General features: G+C 35.9%; 3 protein-coding genes across 3 annotated transcripts in view; 1 reads left to right on the forward strand and 2 right to left on the reverse strand.

Annotated features, from left to right (window-relative positions):
* Positions 1 to 26,351, forward strand: part of LOC144444508 (small ribosomal subunit protein eS8-like) — a 141,621-nt gene that overhangs the window by 111,022 nt on the left and 4,248 nt on the right. The window lies entirely within an intron of this gene.
* Positions 1,109 to 4,396, reverse strand: LOC144444844 (uncharacterized). The gene is made up of 3 exons (XM_078134396.1): positions 4,345 to 4,396; positions 1,814 to 2,128; positions 1,109 to 1,506 (listed from the first exon to the last, which is right to left on the reverse strand). Exons 1-3 carry the CDS (start codon positions 4,394 to 4,396, stop codon positions 1,109 to 1,111), a joined length of 765 nt encoding a protein of 254 aa, XP_077990522.1.
* On the reverse strand, positions 9,343 to 26,288 carry LOC144445125 (gamma-tubulin complex component 5-like). Its single transcript, XM_078134679.1, has 21 exons — positions 26,220 to 26,288; positions 25,397 to 25,503; positions 23,951 to 24,062; positions 23,423 to 23,525; positions 22,241 to 22,311; positions 21,591 to 21,829; positions 21,046 to 21,135; positions 20,196 to 20,289; positions 19,233 to 19,449; positions 18,147 to 18,337; positions 17,674 to 17,789; positions 16,520 to 16,789; positions 16,108 to 16,308; positions 14,929 to 15,115; positions 14,327 to 14,481; positions 13,509 to 13,590; positions 11,886 to 12,006; positions 11,096 to 11,205; positions 10,143 to 10,357; positions 9,760 to 9,860; positions 9,343 to 9,468 (listed from the first exon to the last, which is right to left on the reverse strand). The coding sequence occupies exons 1-21, from the start codon at positions 26,286 to 26,288 to the stop codon at positions 9,404 to 9,406; spliced, it is 2,916 nt and encodes a 971-aa protein (XP_077990805.1). The 3' UTR covers positions 9,343 to 9,403.

Raw genomic sequence — 26,351 nt, forward strand, 5'->3', positions numbered from 1 at the left:
TAGGTTCTCTAGAATTTACCATTTCAGTGATCTTTAAAATGAGTTTTCATTAAATCAAAATTGTGTACGAATACATGATATGCAAATATAGTGTTTGTTATAAACCACTGACTGAACAATTTTGCAATTAGGCCTAAAAAATAGATTGGTTCCGGTTACCTGACCCCCACCTAGTTTTTCACTGGCGACCCTAAGCTTTTTTTTACCTATCCAAGAAAAAAGTAATAAAATCGCAAAAATTGTGATGTCTGGCAAGAAATAGTGGATGCAGAAACTGACATCACCTTGAAAAGACAAAATAAAACTGTTCTTTTTTAGGCCTTACGTGGCTGCTATTGATAACTAGATGAACTATAATACAATGAAATTAGCAGTGTAACTATTTATGGTGATCTCATCACTTACAATTTGTCTACTGCAGGAAGACAGTAGCAAAGATGTGTTCTCAGTGATTTTTCACAATAGATACTTTTTTAAAGAATTGAAATGTTTAATTCTATGTAACCAAAATAGGTGACAACTGACTTTGATAGTCTTAATCCCTTGATGTAATAACCGTATCATATCATTGGCTTCTCTATGTACTGGTATAGGCGCCACCTATGGTCGGAATGCGTTATTCAACCAGAAGTCGTGTCGCAATCGATTCAGTACTATATAATATGAACAGATCGGTCATTTGACTTGCTTAGCTGACCAATTATACTCCTCACTATAACTAAACAAATAACTTCAAAACTGTTTGTAACAAATACAACGTTAGAAAAAATTACATTTCAAGTAAACCTATGTGACATGAATGTCAATAGTGCACAAAAATGCAAAAGCACTAACTTATCAAAACTTATCACTTGTTCTGAAAAAGCTGCCCTGGAGCGACTAATTTTATGGCTTTGTCCTGTAAACATGCTTGGAAAGATCTCCTTAAGCTTACTGGCTATTTTAAAGTCCTGTATTTCTCCATTCTGTCTACACTAGCCGTGGGTATAAATACGCGTCCAACTAATTTGAGCTTGAAGGCAATATAAAAAATCAAGTTCTGTATTACTCCGTATATCTGCAAGTAGGAGTAGCAAAGATAAATATTTAAAGTAATGTGTCATTTTGTCTAGTACTTTGGTGATACTGATGATGATCTAGAATACGGTGAAGAAGTCCCAGTGGATCTGTTTACTCCAGTCACTGGTGACCCAGTTCTCGAATTGGAAGGTGACCCTACTTCCCTCCCTAACATTTTATCAATTTTTGTCGCAACAGCTGACAATCTGAGGCCATTCAGAGCTCGTTCTAATGTCGACATTGTCAGTTTGTCATACGAATCTGTCGTATCTCGCCAACACTGCAATAGCGCCATCATGCGGTACGTTACGCTAACAGCAGGACTTTGTTCAAGTTTGACAAGCGTTGCATTACTAACTCCTAACTTTCCACCCAGGCTGAAGTAGTATTTAGGCTCCAACAGTGTAGAGATTGTAAACAAATTGTCATCACTCAATTCTACTGCATCTGAAAGTAGACAAAACAAGGAACTATGAAACCATAGTTACTGTACTAGATTTGCGTGCAGATTAAGTCGGGACCCTATTCTGAAACGACAGCTCGCGAGCAGGACTATTACTATACGTTCTCAAGTGTGCTGGCCCAAGGGATCATCGATCGCATAATTGCTTGATTACGAATTTTTCCAACATTCCATACCGTAGTGCGATAATAAGCTTACTTATCAATATAATGTATTAGAATTTTCACTTTCTATTCATTGGTGGTTAATAATAAAATTCTATCTTGTAAGAATCGTCGGCTACACCCTCACCTCTAGTATGTATCTCAGGTGCCGTCAGTGTTTTCAGTCTTGCTTGTGTTGCCTTCTGTTCGGCCTCTATCACGTCAGCTGCATGTAGCGCTTTCAACAACTGATCAGCTGTTCCCTTCTGTTTACTCTTTCGTTTCCACAGTAACAACATCTGATATCGTTGTTCCAACGCAGGGAAATATTTCCTTTCGATGACGTCACGTTCGTGATCCGTGATGCCAAGATTTTTGACAACCAGTACGTATTCATTATCTCGTATCAGTGTTGCCATTTCACGTAGAAACTTTCTATCCAATTCGTCCACATATCTGTCATCTGTCAATCAAAAATACATATATATAGTACTGTTAGTAATATTTCAATTTCAAGAAAACTCAAAACGTCAGTATTGGTGTGGTGTACAGTTCTTAAGTTTTTAGCCCAGAGACAATACTTGCATTGTTTGCCTGACACATTCACCCGAATGTTGGGATAGTCAGAGTCAAAAACCACTTTCGTTGTTTCTTCCACTGTCAAAATTGTCCCGTGTGTATACGAATTCTTTGTACATAGCTGTTATCACATTACAGCGACAACTATTCGTCGATCGTGAACGCTCCCTTCGTACTTGTTTATTAAGGGAGTGCCCACAAAGTCGATCTTTCAAGTTAACATCGATGACCATGCAGGCTTATGTGACAATTTGTCAAGTGTGTGATAGATAACCACGTAATAAAAGACCACACACCTGTGTTTCATAGATTCTGAGAACCTACACACTATAGGATTGTGCGTTTTGTTGGACAACCCATCACCTATTAGCCATTGCACAGTCGTACTTCACAACTTACATTTTACCCGATCCCGGCATACTGCACGTCAAGAGTTCGTGCCGTAAAGCCTTTACAAACATCCCGTTTCGTTTGTGGTCAAACCAACATGGTGACGTACAAGTACCTCTATTAAATCATGTTTTCACTTAGATTAATTTCCTGTGATTTATTATTAGGAGAGAGAGAGAGAGAGAGAGAGAGAGAGAGAGAGAGAGAGAGAGAGAGAGAGAGAGAGAGAGAGAGAGAGAGAGAGAGAGAGAGAGAGAGAGAGAGAGAGAGAGAGGGGAGGGAGGCAGACAGAGAGGGAGGGGGAGGGAGGCAGGCAGACAGACAGACAGACTGAGGGGGGAGGGAGACAGCCTGGCAAAATAGATTGATTCACTATTTAAAATATATCCATTTGTGCATTTAAAGAAAAATACTGTATACATTATCACAAAGCGTGTGACCAACACAGATTTTTCAGTGTTTGACCCTCAAAAGTTGGCATGGGAAATATTTCTAATTGATTTGCTTGTCACTTAACATAGCATGGATTTACCATGTCTTGCTCCAGGGGATTAAAGTTTTTTAGTCCAAGTACGGATTTCGAGTGACAGTTTGGTAAAGTACTCAGAGGTTGCTTGATACGAACGTCCTTTGTCTTCTCTCCTATGTTCGTATATTGTTTTGAAAACACAATGAGGGATTACCCGTGTACTGCCTGTTTTCGATAACAACATGCTAGAGTGCCAGCATATCCTAGCACTATTCACTGTGTTACAATAGGTGCATCTAAATGTTCTATTCACGTGGACATGTGAATACCCCACTTGTGATTTGCCATGGATGTATAAGTGAACCAATACATATCCATGGTCAAACTTTATCATGAACTAATTCAGCATTGAGACATTTCTGATAAAGTATAATGGTATACATACTGTATCAGTCGTGTCAATACGATTACCTTAAAACTAAATTATTTTACTTTGGAATGGGGGTGGTGGTGGACCATTTTAGTTCTCATCCTACAAAATCGATTTTACTTTTAATGGATGTTGTTTACCCCTAAATACAAAAATGTTCGTAAAAATGTCAAATTGAGAACAAGGAGTTTTGCTATAGTAAATGCATGGCACTCAAATAAAATAAAGTGTCAACAAAAGAACTAATCGCCCACTACATACTACTGGCTTTATATTCATAGCATTACAATACTATTACTACTATATACTGATTTGAAATCGATTGTGGTTTTGAAGCAATTTTTTATTTTGACCAATTTAGTTAGAAGGAGAAGGGGGCGGAGGTCTGAGGCTAAGTATAAGAATTTAGTTTGTTATCCTGCATTGAACCTCAGACCACTACTAGAGGGTCTGAGATTGAACTATTGATCTCGCCCATAACTATATAGCACATTACTATAAAAGAAACCCATTATCGTATTAAAGCATTTTCGGACACAAGGTTCTAATATCACTACTTTCGTAGTTTGATATGTTATTTGGGATTGGAGTTTGCTTTGTCAAATTGTGGAAGGGGTGGTGTTTTGTCGTCTTAAAGTGGAGGCAATCGTGATAAAAACTTGATCACTTTTTGCGATAATCTTTATAGTCTTTGTTCTTTTAACCACCGTGATTAATTAAAATTCTCGAATACAATCAAAGTTTAGGGACTAAGAACCGAATAACTAGTGACATTAATTCAAATTATGAAAATGAAAATAAGAATACTTACCATGAATAGTATACTGTCGTTTCAAAGTAAATTCAGGTCCTTGTTTTTCCATATTGGTATTAGTGCATTCAGCTCTGATAATACAGATGAGATAGTCTGGTGAGATCGATGGAACTTTGTCAACAGAATGCTATATTAGACTTCTCTTGCACTAACAATGTTAAACACCTGAGTTGTATGTAGGTAGTCCCCAGCTACTCTGAATAATGGCCAACACCTTGTAATCCCTGCTCTCCCAGCGATGTGTGTTTCTGAACTGTCATGAACACCTTGCAGCGCCTTAATCTTCAACGTAATGAATACAGCTCGGTGTGACACCACTGAATACATGGGCCATCTATCAAGTACTTATTATGTAGAAGCCCCTCCTCATTGACCGAACATTTACCTGTGGTCAAGTCAACGCTATACAATAACACTGACTCAATTAACGATATGTACAAATAGAGCCCGACCTGCTCGACTCCATTGTCATGCATACTTTCACTCGTGTACGTGGTTCTCATGAGAACGGCAAGTCAACCCTTACAATCAAACGTAACACGGATTTCTCATACCTAGCCGTGAAAACAAGTAATTTGATCTCCACACACGTATACAATATATCGCATTCAGTAACTGTAAAAACAATCAACTTCAAAGCAGTGATATCTTTTATAAACCTCTTATTTTCTTATTTCGCAAAGAACCCTGTGACGTCATATATAATATAATTTGTGTATATATCATTCTCAGCTTTCACTTTTAATGTTATTGATTGAAATCAAATGTGGTAGGCTGTCCAAACAGTGTTTTGTTACTCGGACCCCACACATTACGTCAATCGCGACTACTTCACAATTATGGTACAAAGACAACGTTGACACTTGTTGGTTACCAGTTACTATGTTTATTAAAGCGCCAATATCTAAGGGTCCCTAACCTTTACTCTACTCTCAACGGTTGTAAACTTCTCGTCTAAAGTGAGATTAAGAATAAATTGATATCTAACTAGCTATTGTTTATTGGTGAATGTAAACATGTTTTGAAACAAAGTTTAAACCATATTTGATTGATCTTTATATATGAAAAACAGTGAGGTACCCAGTTTAATATATAGTCGACTTTTTGTGATTGTGATTGTGCAGGGACAGAGAAATTTAATTAGTGGGAAAAACCTGAAAACAATCGGTGAACTTATGCAAGATTGAGATATGAGCAGTAGCCTTGTCTTCGTCGTTCGATATCTAAAAGTTAGATTGTGACATGTGTATGGGGAGGGGGGTGGATAAAGGTGCCATTGTGCATATAGATCCCTTCGACAGAGTCCACAATGACATGGTACAGTGAACAGTATAGTTAGTGAACTTTACGTACCTTCTGAAATGACCACATATACCCTGCATATGGCACAAACAAAGTGTCCCCTGCTGAGAAATTTGTTACATTTCGGCATAATTCACTTTCCAACCAAAATCATTTAAGGGGCATAAGCTGACTTTATATGATTTGGGGGAGGTAATTTCTTTCTGCATATTAAATAAAAGGTACTCACAGTATTCTACTTATTGATGTATTATACTTAACCATCACTTGCAATTGAGTGAACTCAAACCTGGTATTAGGATATAAATTTATAACTTATCTGATGACGTCATTTATTTATACGCATCAGAAAATATACAGGAGCTCCCTACTATACAATCAACAGTTCTAACAATGCCAGAACACATATTTTAATGTCTTTGATGGCACCCATCGACATTATACTAGTCGAGTAGTTTAATTAGTCATTATTTATAGTAGTTTCATTTGAGTAAAAAGATTATACACTCAGCTTGTGCCACCTTCCAAGAGACAGCGAAAATTCAAAATATCAAAACGTCAGTTAGGATAGCAGAATAGTGTAGTAGCGAGAATCCTTCAAGTCTACAGGTAGGCTAGATTATGAGTGTACTTGCAAGATTTAGACGAAAACTATTATAGTGCTTCGATGTGGAAAAACTTGGGTTGTAAAAAGACTGTGGGTACTCGATCACGCATTGCGTTGCTACTGTAGTATATATTGTATATTCGGCACAAATCGAAATCAAATCTATTATCAGATTACAAATACTACACCAATCATCGAACATCACTGCGTTTCTATAATGGTATGAGTTGAGACCAAACCTTAAGCCAAGACACCCCAGGCGTTTTGTGAGTCATCCTACGTCATCTTGTCTGAGAAACCGCACTCACCATAGACGTTTTTTCAGTAGGGTTAAACTGACGTAAGAAGGCATATTGGTTTTAACCACGTTCCATTCAACACACCTAATCCGCACCTAGTATTTTCTTTTTGCAAACATAAATGTTATTCTACTTGAGTATGTTCAAACATAACGCCTAAACGGTCACTTAACTCATCTGTATGGAAATTTCTTGTTGAAACTTGTATATTTAACAATCAAACACGAGATACAGACATTCTGATGACCACACCGTTATATCGTACACATAATGTTGATCATGCTAACATGTCTTGCTACTAACTTCTGTTATGGCACGCACCACCCATTGAAGTCAGTGCGTCGCGACTCTCACCAACTGTTAATCTTGAGAAATTCAGGAAAGACATTAAGATTCGTCTTTTAGCAAGGGCATGTTAACCCCTACTTGGGACGGTTACTTGCTCAGCGCCTTTGTACATTACTACATTTAGGCGCTTTATAAATGTTTTTTTTTTTCTATTGATTGATTAATTGATTAATTGATTGATTGATTCTTATGGACTTGTCAGTTTCTCGACCGAGACAACTTTACCAAAACAGGAATGAAGTGTAAGAGCGTGTCTGCGTTTGTATCTGCGTGCGTGGGTGCGTGTATGTGTGTTTGTAATACTCGTATGTTACTCTAGACCATGGACCCTCCACCCAAGTCTAGACTAACGACTGTCTAGTCCAATTATCTGTGATGAATCTGATATCAAATCTGGTAATGAAATTACACTACATGAACACACTTGGTTCGATCCTGGATACATGCAGGTACACCTGTAATAAACACATATGATACGGTCTTCAAACTTTTATAGTGTTAAATAGCACTGTACAATAGTTACCCCCTGGTATATACCCATAACGGCACAAATGTCATTCAACTCCCTGAGCAGCATACAATGGACCTGCTGTTGGTTCCAAGATGCTTCAGATGCCACCTCTATCTTACCAGGTCCCTGTTACATGTAATGCATCTGGGTTGACGGGGCAAATCCCCCCCCCCCCCCACCTATTCATTTACAGGTTTTATGGGGTGGTTCTCTGTTTAGCTCTTCAGTATACTGGAGTGTGGTATGTGGCATGTTCTTTCACTGAAACCTCCCCAGGTCAAAATAATTGACAAGTACCTTAGGTTTGAAACACGTTTAGTACTGAAGCTTTCAAATGTAATTATCTCCTACTTGAATTGTAGACGCCAGGATTTGTTACGAGCTAAGGTTTTTTAACATTTCTCAACAAATTTGTTCTGGGAAATGAAGGAAGTGCAAATAATGTAATCACACTAATAAACAAGTATTGTACTAAATAAGACATCCACAATAGGGGATTGACCTTTGTACATACACTACCATATATCTGTCAGAGTCCCTGTAAATGACATAACACCTGTTTTAATTCATCTCAGTTTTGATAACTTGTGACCTAAGAATACTAAAAAGGATTAAGGATTTTTGTAGTTATATCAACAATGCAGGTAGGTGATATAAACAAAATTGTATCCAATATTAGGTAACTATGTAGGACTAGTATCTTTTTCAAAGCTGTACACAGCACCTCAAGAGAGACAGAATTTTTACAACAGACAAGTGGTAAGAGGCAACTATTCATGGTGTATATCAATAGTGGAATGGCATTAAGAACGATAATAAACTAAATGAAGACATGTTATTCCCAAATAATGACAACAAAAACAAATACAAAAAGACCCCTTATTTGGCTCAGGTGTCCATAAGGTCACGTGTACTGAATAGTGGGTCAATATGTTGACAAAGACTGCAGTGTGCAGTCGAAAATTTCAGGTAAAATTTTCAAGTTGTGTTTGGAGCAAAAGTTAAATTGAATACTTCAAAAAACAAATACAAATATGATAAAATATACAACATACACTGTATGGGATGTTTGTGTGTTATCTTTATTGTGTCTATCTCAACATGAAACCTTGTCATCAGTCTCACTGATCTTGATACATTGCTAAGATGAAATCTTCAGTATTCATTTTGTAAACTATGTACACATATGTGCAGTACATATAAAAGTGACACATATCATCTATACTCCATTCAGCTTATTTCAAGGCAGTGCACAAAATATAAATTACAAAACTTTTTCTAAACACTTCAGTTTTTTGATAATATTATTAATCACATTTAATATTTGGTACAAGTAATCAAATATCTGATATAAAACAACATTTTGCAAAGAAGTCATGACAAAAGCAGTGATTTGTGCTCAAATAAAAATTACAATATTTTTGAGTATCTGGTGATTGACATACCAGTCACTGATCTCCTAATAACTTTGGCTCCATTTTGATTCAAATGAAATTCTGACTGGCAAATGTGATGTAATGTGATATAATGTAATGTAATGTAACGTAACGTAACGTAACGTAATGCAATGTAATGTAATGTAATGTAATGTAATGTAATGTAATCTAATGTAACGTAACGTAATGTAATGTAATGTAAATGCTATGTACAAAGTTTGGAAGAAGTCCATTACATTCATTTATTATACATGGTTGTTGCTATGGAAGACATATTTGACTGTGATACAAACATGACATGACTGGTGTACAATGATGTTATCTTTTTAACCACAGTGATGCAATCATCTCATTCTAGAAGACATTTAAATACATCACAGGTTAAACAAAACAGACAGACCACTGAAAGCTTACTGCTAAAACTTAAAACTGCTATAGTGTGTTATAACCTTTGAAATTCATTGATCAACCATGCTGATGAACAATTTTGGTCAAAGGTGATTTTACTTCTAGGCTGAAGTCATCAATTATGTATAGCAATCACACAACGATGTTATTTCAGAGTTGAAAATATTTCATTATCAACCGTATTCTGTAAGGACTGTGCAAGCAACTCCACTGAAAGAGAAAAACAGTTTTACAGTTAATTACCCCAATAAATTAACTTTTGAATTACCTTGGTCTATGCATAGACCCTAGGGTCTATGGTCTATGAGCACACTCTAGTATTTACAATTTGATACAACCAATGACAGGCTAGAATTGACAAAAGTTCCCCTGGCATTTCCTGTACATGTAGATGCCATAAAACTACTCTTATCAAACTATGAAATGTACATGTAATACACGTTTCCATACTTCCTTGATACACAAAGTACTGTGCCAATTTGTTATCAATACAATACTTACTGTGTGGAAAAGCACCTCTCTTGACGGCATTAGAGAACAGTTTAGCCAGGAAACTATTACATTTCTTGAATTCTTCTTCCATGTTGTCTAAACTCTGGTCACTGCAAGTCAAGAAATATTGCAACAATTTATCCAAAGATTAATATGAGACAGGAAGCCTCGAATACATATAACCTGAAGGTGAACCTTGACCCTTAACCCTTGCACTTTTACAGACATGATCATGTATGCAAACTTGATATTTTCAGTTTGAATTGTACATTCGGTATACACGCAGGGCATTTCCTGTTATGCAAATCCCATTCTCTGCAGCAGCCCCAAATATATAAGTTCCAGCAATCAGACAAACTCCCAGCATTTCTCACCAAAGCTGTTCAACTTACCTAATAGTATTAATACCAGCATCCCATCTCTTCTGAAAGTTCAAGGTCAGATTTAAGACTTTAATGATAGCTTCTCTGACGTAGCCCATCCTTTCATTTAACAGACAACGTTCATAGATATTTTTCATATACTTGGTGTGGATTTCAAGTAATTGGTTGAGATCACTTGCAGTCGTTAGTTGGTGTTGAAATTCTAACCCTGTACTGTGTAGTATCTGAAATGTTACAGAATTGAAGGCATTATTGTCATGTCCATTCAGATTTACACAATAGATCAAATCTAAGAACAATAGATAATGAACAATTCTGGTGTTAAAGTGGCCATATGGATGAGAATTTGGTATTTATTTTGGATTTTTATTTGATAAAACAGCTTCACCATGTTTTTCTACTTGAAAAAATAATGTGAAATAACATATACCAAGTCCATGTTCATAACTCAATACATTGCAAAAAGGTGCACAAAGTGTAAAAAGTTTGTTATTGTACATACAATAACAAACATTTTACACATTGTTTAATGTTTTGCCGTTTATTGAGATGTGAACATGGACTTGGTATAAGTTATTTCACATTATTTTTTCAAGTAGAAAAACATGGTGAAGCTGTTTTATCAAATAAAAATCCAAAATAAATATCAAATTCTCATCCATATGGCCACTTTAACAAGATTAAAAAACAAACTATGCAGACAGAGAGTTAAAGGGGCACAAGCTGAGTTTATACATGTTTAGGCATAGTTTTTACAGTATATTTAAAAGGTGCTCACATTATTGTACCTACTGAGGCACACTTAACTATCAATTTCTTTCACTCTTATTTAATATTAGAAAATTATTAGAAAAATTAAACAAACTTAAGATTCAAGCTATGTAGTGAATCACCTCATAGTGGATGCAGCTGTGAAGTGATTAGGAAAGAGCGCCACCAACGTTTGGAGGGTGTACACTTACCCTAGTCATGATGTAGTTATGTAGTAAATTGACAAAATACATAAGTCGTACTCGTAACAGGTGAACACGGTGTTGTACATTGTACATCAATGCTGTATGACTTGTCAGATCTGTACAAATTAGATGATAAAGTCATAATAATTGGTTAGTAGCAGCTTGTCAGGAAGTAATAATGTACTACACAGTGTACTGATTGATGAAAATGTTAGACTCGTTCACAGTCCTTGGAACATCGCATTGCTAAAAGGGCTGTTTTGTATGTACTAATATCTACTGGATAATTGTACAGTGGGCCCTCATCAACTGCACAGGCCTAATCATTTGTTGACAAGTTACTGCAATGCATTGCAATAATACAGAGTCACAGTAACACGTCAACAAATGATTAGCCCTATGTAGCCGATGAGGATCCACAGTACAAGGATATTCTAGTACAATAATTCAGTAGATATTGGTACATACAAAACAGCTAATAGCGATGCTCCTGAGGATTGGTGAGAGAGTTTATGAAAATGTTCACAATGTAATTTATGAAAAGCAAGTCTTCGTACAAAACTGTTATGCAGTTCGTGTCCATGGTCACAACTTTAATCCTATTTCTATAATCTGGGACAACTCTAAAAACATGTCACACTTGCTCAAAACTTGCAAATTAAATGGCTTCGTGATTTTAGTTGTAACTTCCCTTCCTTACTCCTTTGCCTCATTTTTGTAAACACAGTAAGCACTTCATTGGAGGAGACATGTGTGTTACCATGGCAACAAAGGTTCATCACTACAACATACCTACCTGTAAATCTAAGTTGATCTAAGCAATACTTGGCTCTCTTGACTTGTAATAACAAACGAAAGATATCATTATAGATACGCTGAGACTTGGAGTTCAATACCAGATCCACAGGCCATGGTACCTAGGAAGGTCAAGAACACAATGTTAGAATCATTATAGATGGGTTGAGACTTGGAGTTCAATACTAAATCCACAGGCCATGGTACCTATGAAGGTCAAGAACACAATGTTAGAATCATTGTAGATGGGTTGAGACTTGGAGTTCAATACTACCATACATCTACAGGCCATGGTACCTAGGAAGGTCAAGAACACAATGTTAGAATCATTATAGATGGGTTGAGACTTGGAGTTCAATACTAAATCCACAGGCCATGGTACCTAGGAAGGTCAAGAACACAATGTTAGAATCATTGTAGATGGGTTGAGACTTGGAGTTCAATACTAAATCTACAGGCCATGGTACCTATGAAGGTCAAGAACACAATGTTAGAATCATTGTAGATGGGTTGAGACTTGGAGTTCAATACTAAATCTACAGGCCATGGTACCTAGGAAGGTCAAGAACACAATGTTAGAATCATTGTAGATGGGTTAAGACTTGGAGTTCAATACTAAATCTACAGGCCATGGTACCTAGGAAGGTCAAGAACACAATGTTAGAATCATTGTAGATGGGTTGAGACTTGGAGTTCAATACTAAATCTACAGGCCATGGTACCTATGAAGGTCAAGAACACAATGTTAGAATCATTGTAGATGGGTTAAGACTTGGAGTTCAATACTAAATCTACAGGCCATGGTACCTAGGAAGGTCAAGAACACAATGTTAGAATCATTGTAGATGGGTTGAGACTTGGAGTTCAATACTAAATCTACAGGCCATGGTACCTATGAAGGTCAAGAACACAATGTTAGAATCATTGTAGATGGGTTGAGACTTGGAGTTCAATACTAAATCTACAGGCCATGGTACCTATGAAGGTCAAGAACACAATGTTAGAATCATTGTAGATGGGTTGAGACTTGGAGTTCAATACTAAATCTACAGGTCATGGTACCTATGAAGGTCAAGAACACAATGTTAGAATCATTGTAGATGGGTTGAGACTTGGAGTTCAATACTAAATCTACAGGCCATGGTACCTAGGAAGGTCAAGAACACAATGTTAGAATCATTGTAGATGGGTTGAGACTTGGAGTTCAATACTAAATCTACAGGCCATGGTACCTATGAAGGTCAAGAACACAATGTTAGAATCGTTGTAGATGGGTTGAGACTTGGAGTTCAATACTACCGTACATCTACAGGCCATGGTACCTACAGGAGGGGGTGGGGGTGGGGGGTTAGGCATTCCCTTGGTTGACCCAGGTATATAAGTAGGCACTGATACCATAAACTGAATGAAGATTTTGTCACATATTAATTTAATGCCCCTAGTAGTAGCAAATGATTGTATCATCCATAGACAGTGTTTAGAACATGGATTGGGTCGTAAAATTACAGGTGATAGGTTATGGCATCTTAAAATATATGAGTTCACTGCTTGATATACCTCCTGTCCCATGCCTCATAAATGACTGGTTTTACTATATAATCTTAATCTCTATAGTTCACATTACCTTGTAATGTAAAGTTAATCCATCTAATGCATTTATAGGTAGTCTACTTGTCTTGGGCACGGCTTCTACACTCACTTTCAATCTGAAATAAAATAGAAATGTACAAATATAATAATAATTATATATTTATTTGTTTATCTGCATCACATTACAGTCCGTGTAAATCAACAAGTTAAAAGATGTAAAGTTGCAACGAGATGATTTTTAGAATTATCACAATATATTTTTCAAGATAAAAAAATTGCAAACAAAAGAGGTCGCTGATTAATTAAATATCTGGACATAGCTATTTTATACTAGGGAAAGATTGAATACAATCAGTGCGCCCTCTATGTCAAGTTAACACATCACTGATATACACAGCAATGTCTTCAGACTAGTGTGACCTCTAAGCCAATTTGACGCGCCACTGATGCACACAATTTCTAGTGACTCACCAAAATTTGGTGTTCCCCTATCTCTTACTATGTGGTGACTCACAAGAAATGCCAGTTTTTATCATTTTGACTCACAACAACAAAATTTGGCTATCACTTGAGGGCACACTGCTTCAGACCATAGACAGGGTCTATGTTCAGACATACCAAGATATGATATTTCCATATCCCATACTATGTGATAACTTACAGTCAGTGTGTCCTTTGAAATCAATTTGACACATCACTGACATACAGCAATTTCTGTGACCCACCACAATTTGGTATTCCCCTATCCCTTACTATGTGATGAACTCACACGATAAATTTTATCATTTGACAAACAAATAAAATGTTTGTCATTATTATAGAGCACCCACTAGTGATAATTGCAGTCCATACCTATCCATATGTGTAGCATGATGTCCTTGTAGGGCATCTTGCAGTGTTAGGTTTAGATATGTATTATCTTGCCAATGTTCCTGTAGTCGTAACTTCTCAAAGACATCAACATAAAAATCATACATAGTGTCACCAGCTTCCATCAGAAAGAACCACTACAGGTGAAATATGGAATTAACATTACATGTAGTGTTGGGAAGATAAAATCTACTAGAGATCTATAGTACAATTTAGTTATGAAATAAGCTCTCAAAGTTGATGGACATGACTTAATATATTCACTTAACTTCCATAGTTAGAATAATGTGTGCAACTAGGAATACTTCAATATAAGATATAAGTCTTAAACAGACAGCAGCTAGGTAATCCAGGAGTTCATACAGAGATTTGAGTACTTCTACTAACAGTGTAGAAGTCCAGGTACACACTTACCCTGACAGCAGCTAGGTAGTCCAGGAGTTCATACTGAGATTTGAGTACTTCTACTAACAGTGTAGAAGTCCAGGTACACACTTACCCTGACAGCAGCTAGATAGTCCAGGAGTTCATACTGAGATTTGAGTACTTCTACTAACAGTGTAGAAGTCCAGGTACACACTTACCCTGACAGCAGCTAGATAGTCCAGGAGTTCATACTGAGATTTGAGTACTTCTACTAACAGTGTAGAAGTCCTGGTACACTTGGTATCAATGTGTGGATATAGACATCGATACATAGCTAGTTGAATATCTAATGGTCTTTCTTGAAACGCTGATAGTAGGTTCTGATACATGTCATCCAACACACACCTGTAAATGGAGATAAACATTCAAATGAATGGGGTATAGTTTCCATCCATACTTTTTGTTGTTTGACGAGAGATTCCAGCTGTAGACTTTTGATTTTACAATTAAAAGATGTTGAACAGTTTGAGTAGTTTTAAAATCTGTGAAGCCTGGATGAAATGAAATGAACTGAAAAAGGATTCAGTCAACATACACCTGCTATTCTTTTTCTTTTTTTTAAATTGTTATTTTCTAGTGATCCATTCATTTTTTGTATATTTTAGGCTTGTACTTTTTGGTTGGTGGCCACCAGTACTGAATAAACGATAGATAGATAGATTGATTGATTGATTGATTGATTGATTGATTGACTGATTGATTGATTGATTGACTGATTGATTGATACACCTGCTATTTAAAAACCTTGTTAACCTTAAAGTAATGTTTATTGACAGATCTTTCACTGGGTTGCCCTATATAGGATTGTAATCAAGCCCTCACTAGGGTCTCTAAAGCCTATAGGGGTACCTAAATGAAAGCAATGCAAAGATTACATATGTAGTAGAGGATGCTAACATTGTAGTTTTTAAATACAAAGTATAACATTTCTAACACTGCCTTATTGTGTTGTCCCACAGGATCTCTCTATATGATCTGATCTGATTATCATGAAAAGTTATTATAACTCTAAAAAGTCTATAGCTGTGAACAAATTTTAAACATAAATCATTTGTCATACCTTTTATCATATCTTATCATATATATCATATATCATATCATATATCACATCATATATATCATATATCACATCATATCATATCATATCATATATATCATATATCACATCATATCATATCATATATATCATATATCACATCATATCATATCATATATATCATATATCATATCATATCACATCATATCATATATATCATATATCACATCATATCATATCATATCATATATCATATCATATCAATTACAGCTAAGAAGGCTGAGCATATGAGTTGAAATACCTTTTGGACTTTGTAGTCTGGTGTTTAGTTTGTAGTTGTGCATTCTGTTGTAGCAGTTGACTGGTGTTAGTTCTCTCCACTAGACTTGTTGATAGGTTTGTCTCTATTTCATCAGCTGAGTCATTTGATTCTGATGATACAGGTGACTTTAATCCCCATAGTTTGTTCAAAGATGTAACAAAACTATCAAAGAGTGAAATTCTATCGTCTGGAAAAGTAAACAAAGTATCAAATAGTGGAGTTCTATCATCTGGAAGAGTGAACAAAATATCAAATAGTGGAGTTCTATCATCTGGAAAAGTTAATAGAGTAACAAAGAGTGGAGTTCTATCTGCAAATGATACACTTAAACTTAATACAAATCAGATGTTATGATGTAATTTTTGTGAAGCAGAATGTTTTATCATATCACTTACCTTGATATATCTGAAGTCTTTTATCCGTCATTCTTTGCAAACTTTCCAACAAATCCATGGATTTTCCACCCAGGATAATCTTATACAAGATAGGTTCCAGAAATCCTGGAATACCAACTTTAGATGGAGGTACTTGTTGGTCTGCTAATAACTGACCAGCTGGTTTTTCCTCACTCACAGTCTCTCCTTTTTCATTTGAATTCAGAATCTGTATGGTGTAACCTTTCTCCCAGAAGTTGCTACTATTAGTCTTAATATCTTGATTTCTAAAAAGACAAAAAATATACTTTTTAGTTTTCATTCTACTTTTAGTGACACTATTTAAAACTTTCCAATTCTACACTACACTACACTACACTACACTACACTACACTACACTACACTACACTAGACTACACTACACTACACTACACTACACTACACTACACTACACTACACTACACTAGACTACACTACACTACACTACACTACACTACACTACACTACACTAGACTACACTAGACTACACTAGACTACACTAGACTACACTAGACTACACTAGACTACACTACACTACACTACACTACACTAGACTACACTAGACTACACTAGACTAGACTAGACTACACTACACTAGACTACACTAGACTACACTAGACTACACTACACTACACTACACTACACTACACTAGACTACACTACACTACACTAGACTACACTAGACTACACTAGACTACACTACACTAGACTACACTACACTACACTAGACTAGACTACACTAGACTACACTACACTACACTACACTACACTACACTACACTACACTATACTACACTACACTACACTACATTACACTACGCTACCATACCACACACTACACTACACTACACTACACTACACTACACTACACTACACTACACTACACTACACTACACTACACTATACTACTGTTGATCTGAGTTGGCTTGATACACATTGGAAGGGTTTAGTCAATGACCCGGAATTGAATATAAGCTCTTTAAAGAAGTGTATTCATGTTCACAAGGCTAACTAATTAAATTAACCCTGCTTAGGGTGTCTAGAGTATGTCACAATTGTGTTCATGAAAACAAGGCTCCTTAGAATACCAAGAAATAACTCAAAGCTGTCAATACATCAAGACCTTTCCTTACCTTGATATAATAAACTCATTAGCAGGGTCAGTTAGAGTACCATTACTTATCCATCCATCTATAATTGATAGATATGGTTTGGTTGTCTGCATAAACACAGCTAGTAATAAACATACCTAATGGAGATAGCAAACAATGAAATCGTTACACAGTGGTGTAGTCTAAAATGTCAATTTTTATTTACATCAAAATATGTATAATAAGATACATTGTTCACCTGTTTACATCAACATATTAATTACAGAACACAACCCTCCTCTCTACTTCTTGTTGGAGTCTAGATAATTTGGTATTGCAGACCTACACTGGACTAACAGCCCTCTCTGTTTCTCCAACTCCCTGTGGAGTATACAATCCATACAGAATATTGTCTCCACTATCGATCTATTTCTTGTACACTATTGGTCTATAATATCTACCTATTTTGGATCTATCAAGTGCCTCCACTGTACCGGTCTATAATGTCTACATACCTTAGATCTATCTATTTCCTCCACTGTATCGGTCTGCATTAGTAATATTTTATCATACATGGTTGTCAACAAGACTGCAGCATTGGAGTTACTTCTGACAATACCAGTATCATAGATCTCATACAGTAGAGAGATTTGATCTAGATGGCATGATATTCTCTCTTTTAATTCAGTCAATGTTACACTCTTATCTACAAGACAATAAAGGTTAAAGAAATTATATTCCAGAAAATGATATCACAAGATACTGCAGATTGGTTGACTCAGAATGTATATGTGTATTTTGTTATCATTCATTACATTTCATCACTCACTACACGAAAAGTCTAATTTAGCCACCTTTACCCAACCTCACCCTTCCTGTGACCCACATAACCACCATGTCTGTCCAGGGGTAGCACAAGACGCAGTACCACTTTTGACTGTCTACAGTCCCCAGGGGAGAGATCACTGTGGGTAAATTAAGTCAAAGGTGGAACTTCGTCTCATACTCACCATACATACACATTCTCTGCTCAAGATTTACCCCGGGTGGAAAGACATGGTCACATATGACTTTTCATATAGTAACTGGTTATACACAAGTTGCTAGAAATTGGAGAAAAATAATACAGGACAGACAAATAGCGTAGTAGATAATCTTACAAATTCAGCAATGGTATGCAATTCAAACTAGTAACCAAAGCTGTTACTTGTTGATAGTTTTTAAAAACTAACTCTAAAAGGAATCATTTTGAAGATAAACAATTTGGGGAGACCTAAGACTGACACAAAGGAATGGATGGCTGGGTGGATATTATATGGCATAAACTTAACGGTTAATGTAAACAGCGCCACCTATCATAGAGTGAACAAGAATGAGAGTTTATGGTTCATAGCTCTCAGTTTATCAAATTACAGTGTATGTACTGGTTAAAGTTTTAGATTGAGACAGTTGTTTTTCTTCTGAATGGTCACAGAGGGCGCTGTTTAGTAAAGCAATTTGGTTTCAAGAAATGTAGCGTCAGGAAAGTCATATACACCCCCCCCCCACCCCACCCCTTTACACGTACTATAGTTAAAGGATAGAAACCCACTGACACTCACCTTGTTTTATCACCTCTTTTTCTATAACACAAAGACAGGCCTGAAACTCTTTTTGGAGAAACCATGACAATGACGATAAAAATGCCTGTAGAGTTTGTGACATCCTGTCGTCACTATGGTGATGATAATGACATATACCATCTTGTACATACTGATACAAAGAATACAACATCTGAGCGTATTGGGCAAAATAATTTAGAAGGTTATACAAGGTATTCTGAAAAATACAACAAAAGTAACACTTTAGCACATTGTATCAAAAATACAACAAATGTAACATCTTAATTAGCACATTGTATCCATAACACTACACAAAGTTAGTTTCAAGTATTGCCACATTCTGAAGAAAGGCTTCATGCTGGGAAACTAATGGAAAATTTGGAGTGCAAATGCAATGCTATGTGCCCAGTGTTCTTCAGGTGTGTGAAGTTCTGTTATCAGCAAAAACCCACATCACTTCAGATCAAAATAGTTGCCATTTTTTAAACAACCATGTGACCATTCCATAAAGCCTGCCCTCTATGACAAGCGTCTGCAAACTGACTGTGAATGTTAGTGCCTGATGTAATATACTGAGGTCAACATCAAAAATGTCAGAACCACAATAGGATCACCACTAAATACTACTCATTGACCAATCTGCTGATGTTGTGTCGTTTCTTTATTTACCTCTATTTCCTACATTTAGTGTCGTTTGTTTTCAATTTTGTTGTTCTGGGAGTGATTGTCACCTTCCCATATCTGAACCTGTATAATAGAAATTCTTATTCATTCAAATCTAGATAGATCTGAAGAAATAGAGCTGTATTCACCACATCAGATTTTAATCAGATTTCTCACTGACATGACTGCAGTTTCTTCATTTGTAGGGACATGAAAATTACCTACATCTACAGACCAAGCACCATCGTTAGCTTACCACTACTGAAAATAATCTATCATGTCTACTAAATAATTACTTACTGGTGTCAAGTGAGAGACTTGGATGTCAGGATTACATGTAATTCTATCACCTTTATGACAGTACACAAAACTTTGTGTAGCACCACACAGAACCCTACAATAGTAAAAACGTAAAGAAATCTCAAGCTGTCTGTTGATTGGTCAAGTTATGGGCAGTGTGTAGCACCACACAGAACCCTACAATGGTAAAAACATAAAGCAACCTCAAGCTATCTGTTGATTGGTCAAGTTATGGGCAGTGTGTAGCACCACACAGAACCCTACGACGGTAAAAATGTAAAACTGTCTGTTGATTGGTCAAGTCATGGGCAGTGTGTAGCACCACACAGAACCCTAGAAGGGCACAAAATTGATACATTGTAACATATAGCAATATTACACTGTTTGTTGATTGGTCTAGGACAAGTCATGTGGTATAATCATTTTACATCACAAATTATTGCTACCTATGCTTCTCAACTTTGAAACACAAGACTGATGTCGAGAACTTGTACCAACACAAAGAAGGTTGTACATGTTTGCAAAGGAAATACAGTATTTATCTCCTGGTTGTTCTACTCTATTTCAAGTCATATCTGTACCTCTAGATCTGTGATGCTTGAAATATCCTCAGTATGAGTAAAAATAGTAGAAATCAGCATTATTACCGGTAATCAGTCCTGTATTTTCTGTCATGCTATGAGAAAATACCCAAAACATAAATTGTTTTTTTTCATCACCCATTTTTTTATTCAAAGTGACAGGACCCCTTAAGCTGCCCTATATTATCCTCAGTTCAATGAAGATAATTATTAGGTAATACTGTAATACATATAAATGTAGGTATAGGATTGAGATAAGAACAACTTACCATATCGTTTCTCTCACAACTTGAGTCTCTGTCAGAGTTGCTTTGGTTCCTGGCTGATAGAATGGCTGTGTTTCATAGCAATACTTCTCCCTAGTATAGGTAATACATACATTTCAAAGTGGCCATGTGGATGAGGATTGGGTATTTATTTTTGATTTTTAATTCATAAAATAATTTTATCATGGCTTCCTACTTGAAAAATCAATGTGAAACAACATTGACCAAGTCTGTGTTTGTATCTCAATACATTGCAAAAAGTGAAAAAATATGTAAAAGTTTGTTAATGTATCTCAATACATTGCAAAAAGTGAAAAAATATGTAAAAGTTTGTTAATGTCCACACAGCATCTTATACAGGCTGTAATGGATTGTATGCTCCCCAGGGAGTTGAGGAAGAAAAGGGCTGTTGTACCCCTATAGATCCATGCCAGGGGTAATGATTGTAAAGTGCTTTGAACACAGAGTGGGAAAGTGCTACATAAAATCAACATCATTATTATTATTATTATTATTATTATTATTTGAGATTTGTTTTGTACACTTACCATTCTCTACAAACATTGCTTGCAGGGTAGTCACTCCATATATTCTTCTCTTGTTGTCCTTTCCAATACTGAACTACCACATTCTTGGCAAGCCATTCCTTCCCAGAATGCAGTGCAACAGAAACACTGGGAACTAAGGTTGCATTGGCATCATCTGGTTCAGACTGGTTTTCGTGGACATTAACTTTGACATCATGTGTTGGTTTTCTTGATAATGTGCTCTCATCATCTGACCATTCCTAATCAATGATATCATTGGTCATAAATAAACCCTTTAAACTACAATAAAAATCAACTTCAATTTTCTAAGAATTTTTGTAACAATGATGTCACATCAACAGTTGTAAACTTTCAAGTTCTATTATTTTAGTTTTTGTCAATTCTCGACTAAGAATTTGTAGTAATCAACTCAGCTGTTTTTAATTCAATTTTTTTCTGTAATATTCAGTCAATTGTTTGCCACTAAAAAATTGCAGTAAACAACTGAATCATTTTAACTGGCATATTTTTATGAATTTTGTGTGTTTTGATCATCCAATTAATATTTCTATATCTGTATATTTTCCTACTTGTATGTGTCCTATGTTCACAATAAGATATCAATAATTGTAATTAATAAAATAACAAAAATGTAAGCTTCACTATCTTACCTCATCTGATGATGCATCAAAACTGGGTATTTCTACATCTTCTAAAAGATACTTTGCCCAATCAAATTCATCTTTCTTTTCTAAAATGAAACAGGGATGAAACACACAATTTTACATCAAATTCACGTTTTTCCCCCTAAAACAAACAAGGATGAAACACCAAGTTTTAAATAAAAACAGGATTTTTGCTCTGTCCTTTTAACTTGTATTTACATGTATACCTCATTACATGTATAACCATTCTTGTTGAAAAGTTATTACATATTATATTATAGCATTACCAATTCCAGTGAATTTTGTGACGTCATCGCTGTACATTATTACTGATAATGTACTCCGTTATTGGGCATCGCGGCCCCGGAACGAGCATAACAATACAAGCTTATTTGTTCTGTTTCTTCATACGACTAGGTATTTTTTCGAAATGCATGTTGTTACTTATGATTGTCATTTCCACTGTTTAAAAATACAACGCATTCATGAAACAAATTTGTGTTCACAGCAGTTCACAGAGAGTATATGTGTGTGTACGTGTACATACGTGTGTCGCTATGATTAGTATTCAGCTTCCGGGCCGAACATGGCAGACGATGTTCAGCACTGTGTATATTATACGTTGTTTTGCGTTTCTCGGTCTACAAATTCACTGGAATTGGCAAAACTATAAAATAATAACAATAATGTACGTCCTCCCAGTCCATAATGGACTCAAGCAAACTTTGCACTCTATAATGGGCTCGGCTGTCGCCTCACCCATTATGTCGTTCAAAGTTTGCTTTCGTCCATTATGGGCTGGGAGGGCGTACATTATTGTTTAAATATTGTGAACTCCCATTTGTAATATTATTGAGGCAGAGCAGTCTTTGCTATGTCACTCTTATGGAATTTTCAATTTTACAACTGCCAACATCAGATCATGGATGAACAGAGTCTGTTCCAAACAGGGAAAGTAAACAAATAAATTGGATTAATAACAGCATGTTGGAACAGCAGAGGCTTGTATTACACTATGGTTTGATACAAACCCCTTTATGTGTACATGAAATGCCAGGGGAACTGGAAATTTGTGTGCCGAGCATTATTAATCCAATTCAGTTGTTTACTTTCCCTGTCTGTAACAGGTTTCATTCATCCATGGTCTGATGTCAGCAGTTGTATATTGGTGTAAGTTTTTATCCATACCCTTACCTTGTGCAGCTGGTTTGGGTTTCTCTTCAAACTTATGATTGACAGGAGAATTGGATAGATTTAGTAGCAGTGATAACAATCCGTAGTGAGAATCAGTCTGAAAATAGACAAAATGTCATCACAGAATAAATCACACTTTCCTTTGGATTATTATTATGTTATGAAAATTACATCTCAAGATGTTTACAATAAAATGTTACAACATTCACTTCATTTCTGTGAATTCTTAAAATATAACAAAAAAATACTTCACAATCATCACTGAAATGATAGACATTGGAGAGACACATCTATATGGTCCACATGAAATAGGTATTACACAAAGTATTTCATCTGTAACACGATTCACAGGTTCACCACTTGAGGGCGCTGTTTGCCAAGGAGGCTAGGCATGGCATTCTGAGACTTAAAAGCCATACTCTTGACTCTTTCTTCATGCAATACACACATACACAGTTGATTAAGAATAGATATTGTACTATGAAATGAGAGTTTGATAGACAAAGCAGTTAAAAGTGTTACCTTTGTGTATGTCTGACCAGTTAATAACGGTGAATTCAAAAACTTATCAATCAATTTTGTAAATACTTCTTGTTTTTGTGGCTGGGAATGGATGGAAAACTTCTCACGAACTCTGTAAATATGGAAAACAACTTGTAAATAACAGAGACAGTTTAAATTGACTGCTGGTGATTGAACTCATTGTTTAATGATAATAAGAATTCATTGTTGTTGTTGTTGTTGTTGTTGTTGTTGTTGGTGGTGGTGGTGGTGGTGGTGGTGGTGGTGGTGGTGGTGGTGGTGATTTTAAAATGGTGAATGAGTGGCTGATGCCATCATAAATAACACTATTCAGAATGTTTGTCTCTGCTTCAGCAAATTTAATGGTCAGTAACTCTGCAAGAAAATTTGTTTTGATAATTTGTATTGCTGTACTCCCTTGTGACGGGTATGATAGGTAACCTAGTTTGTTGTAGCTTTTGTCTTCAGATCTATGTCTATGGCTTTTCTTTTTGTTATACTTTTCAATGGTAAGTACAGCCCATTGCAATTTAGCATTCACTGGCTCTGTTTGATACAAACAAGCAGAAACCACTAAGAAATATCACATGCTAAACTTTAAGACAGCAAGATAACAATTTCTTGCTACATTAAGTCTCAATGAAATAAACCATTTAAGTGTATTACAACTAGACATGCAGGTGTCAATGAATGAATGAATGAATGAATGAATGAATGAATGAATGAATGAATGAATGAATCTTTTATTTCACCAAAGTTAAACAATAACGAAAGAAAAGACAAAAGTATGAATACAAAAAATGCTAATAAAATATATTAACTCTGGTGGGGACCATGGAAATAGGTAAGCATACCTAGTCGTGTCCATGATCCAACCTACTACTTAAATCATAATACTTGATACGAGAAATAGTGAAATACAATGTAACCACTAAAAACTACTATTTACAAGAAATGTGAAAATGAATACAATGTGACTAGAGGGCTAATTGGAAAATGCGGATAAGTCTAAGTACAAAGGAACGTTTGGCAAGTTACAAAAAAAAATGTTTTGAAGTCTGCATGGTGGCACGTTAGTTCATTTTGTTTAGTCAAAATGTCACAAGAAACTGTATTCATCAATCTTACTATCTTCAAGTGTAGTATGAACAGTTGAGATTCTTATTGGTTTCTGCATGGTTGTATCAAACAGAGCTAGTGAACGCTGGCTCACGCTGTATACATACATTTACAGTAAATTGTGTAAAACGCAAACATTTTTACTGATATTACCATCTGAAGGTAAACCTTAGTTAGAATGGCCATAGCTCTGGAAATATGCACTCCAAGAATTCAGACATGTCTTAGGGTGAGGGAACAGAGATGTATTGGACTTCTTGAAGCATATATTTTCAGAGTTATAATGAATAGCCACTGCTTTGCAATCAACTGAATCACTGTACTTACCCTTGTAGCGTTCTTTCAATTTTGTGACTATTTACACCTAGGAATCTATGGAAACGGAAATTTGATAAAGCAAAGTCCACCGATGCATGGAAGTTCTCACTGCTTTCCTAAAATGTGATGAGACAATCAAAATGAAAACTGAAGTAAAAATATAAATATAAGCATTGTAAAAAGTGAGATTGACCATACAATAGTTTACATATACATGTACATATTACTTTTGAAAACTAAGAGGTCAACTGTAACGACAATGGAATTTGTCATTCTGATGAGGATTGTCGACCAAATTCAAAGCTCACTGCTGAACAGTTGAATAAATGCATCTGAGTTAAACCTTTGGAAATCATTAATTTTTAACAAGGCAGACAGTTGAGGAATATGCTATTAGTGTTAATTAGAGGGAACTTTATACCTCTATGTAATGACTATGGAAGGACCATTGAGGTATTATACTATAAGGGAAGATGGAAATGACCATGGAAAGACCAAGCAGCGAGTTGTGTGCCCCGGGCTGTGTCTCTCTCAAGAGTCTCGTGGAGACTACCGAGTACGTGCTGAACAACCAAACTATGAATGCATCATGTTCTAGTTCTTGAATCGCACAGGGAAAGATCATTGCTAAAAGATGAATAAACGTTTTAATTTTAATCAAATTTGTGAGAGCATAAAGTTAATTGAAAACGATAGAAGTTGAACTTCCCGCCAGCAGTTGACGTGCAACACGTCCAAACTCGACACACAACATGGACCTGGGCATGAACATTATGATCAAGTCACTAGGGCTTGATGTTAAAAACACTGAAAATGTCATTAGAAAATTTACCTCAAATCCTGTTAAACTTTTTATCAGTTTCTTAACGTCGCTTTCAACTTTCCTGTCGAAAGTTGCCATTTTCTCATTTCTAGCGTATAACCTCTGACCTTTGTTTATATGTTTGTAAATTACCTTCTATTA

Source organism: Glandiceps talaboti, chromosome 13, assembly GCF_964340395.1.
Source record: "Glandiceps talaboti chromosome 13, keGlaTala1.1, whole genome shotgun sequence".
In the NCBI taxonomy this organism is placed as follows: Eukaryota; Metazoa; Hemichordata; class Enteropneusta; family Spengelidae; genus Glandiceps; species Glandiceps talaboti.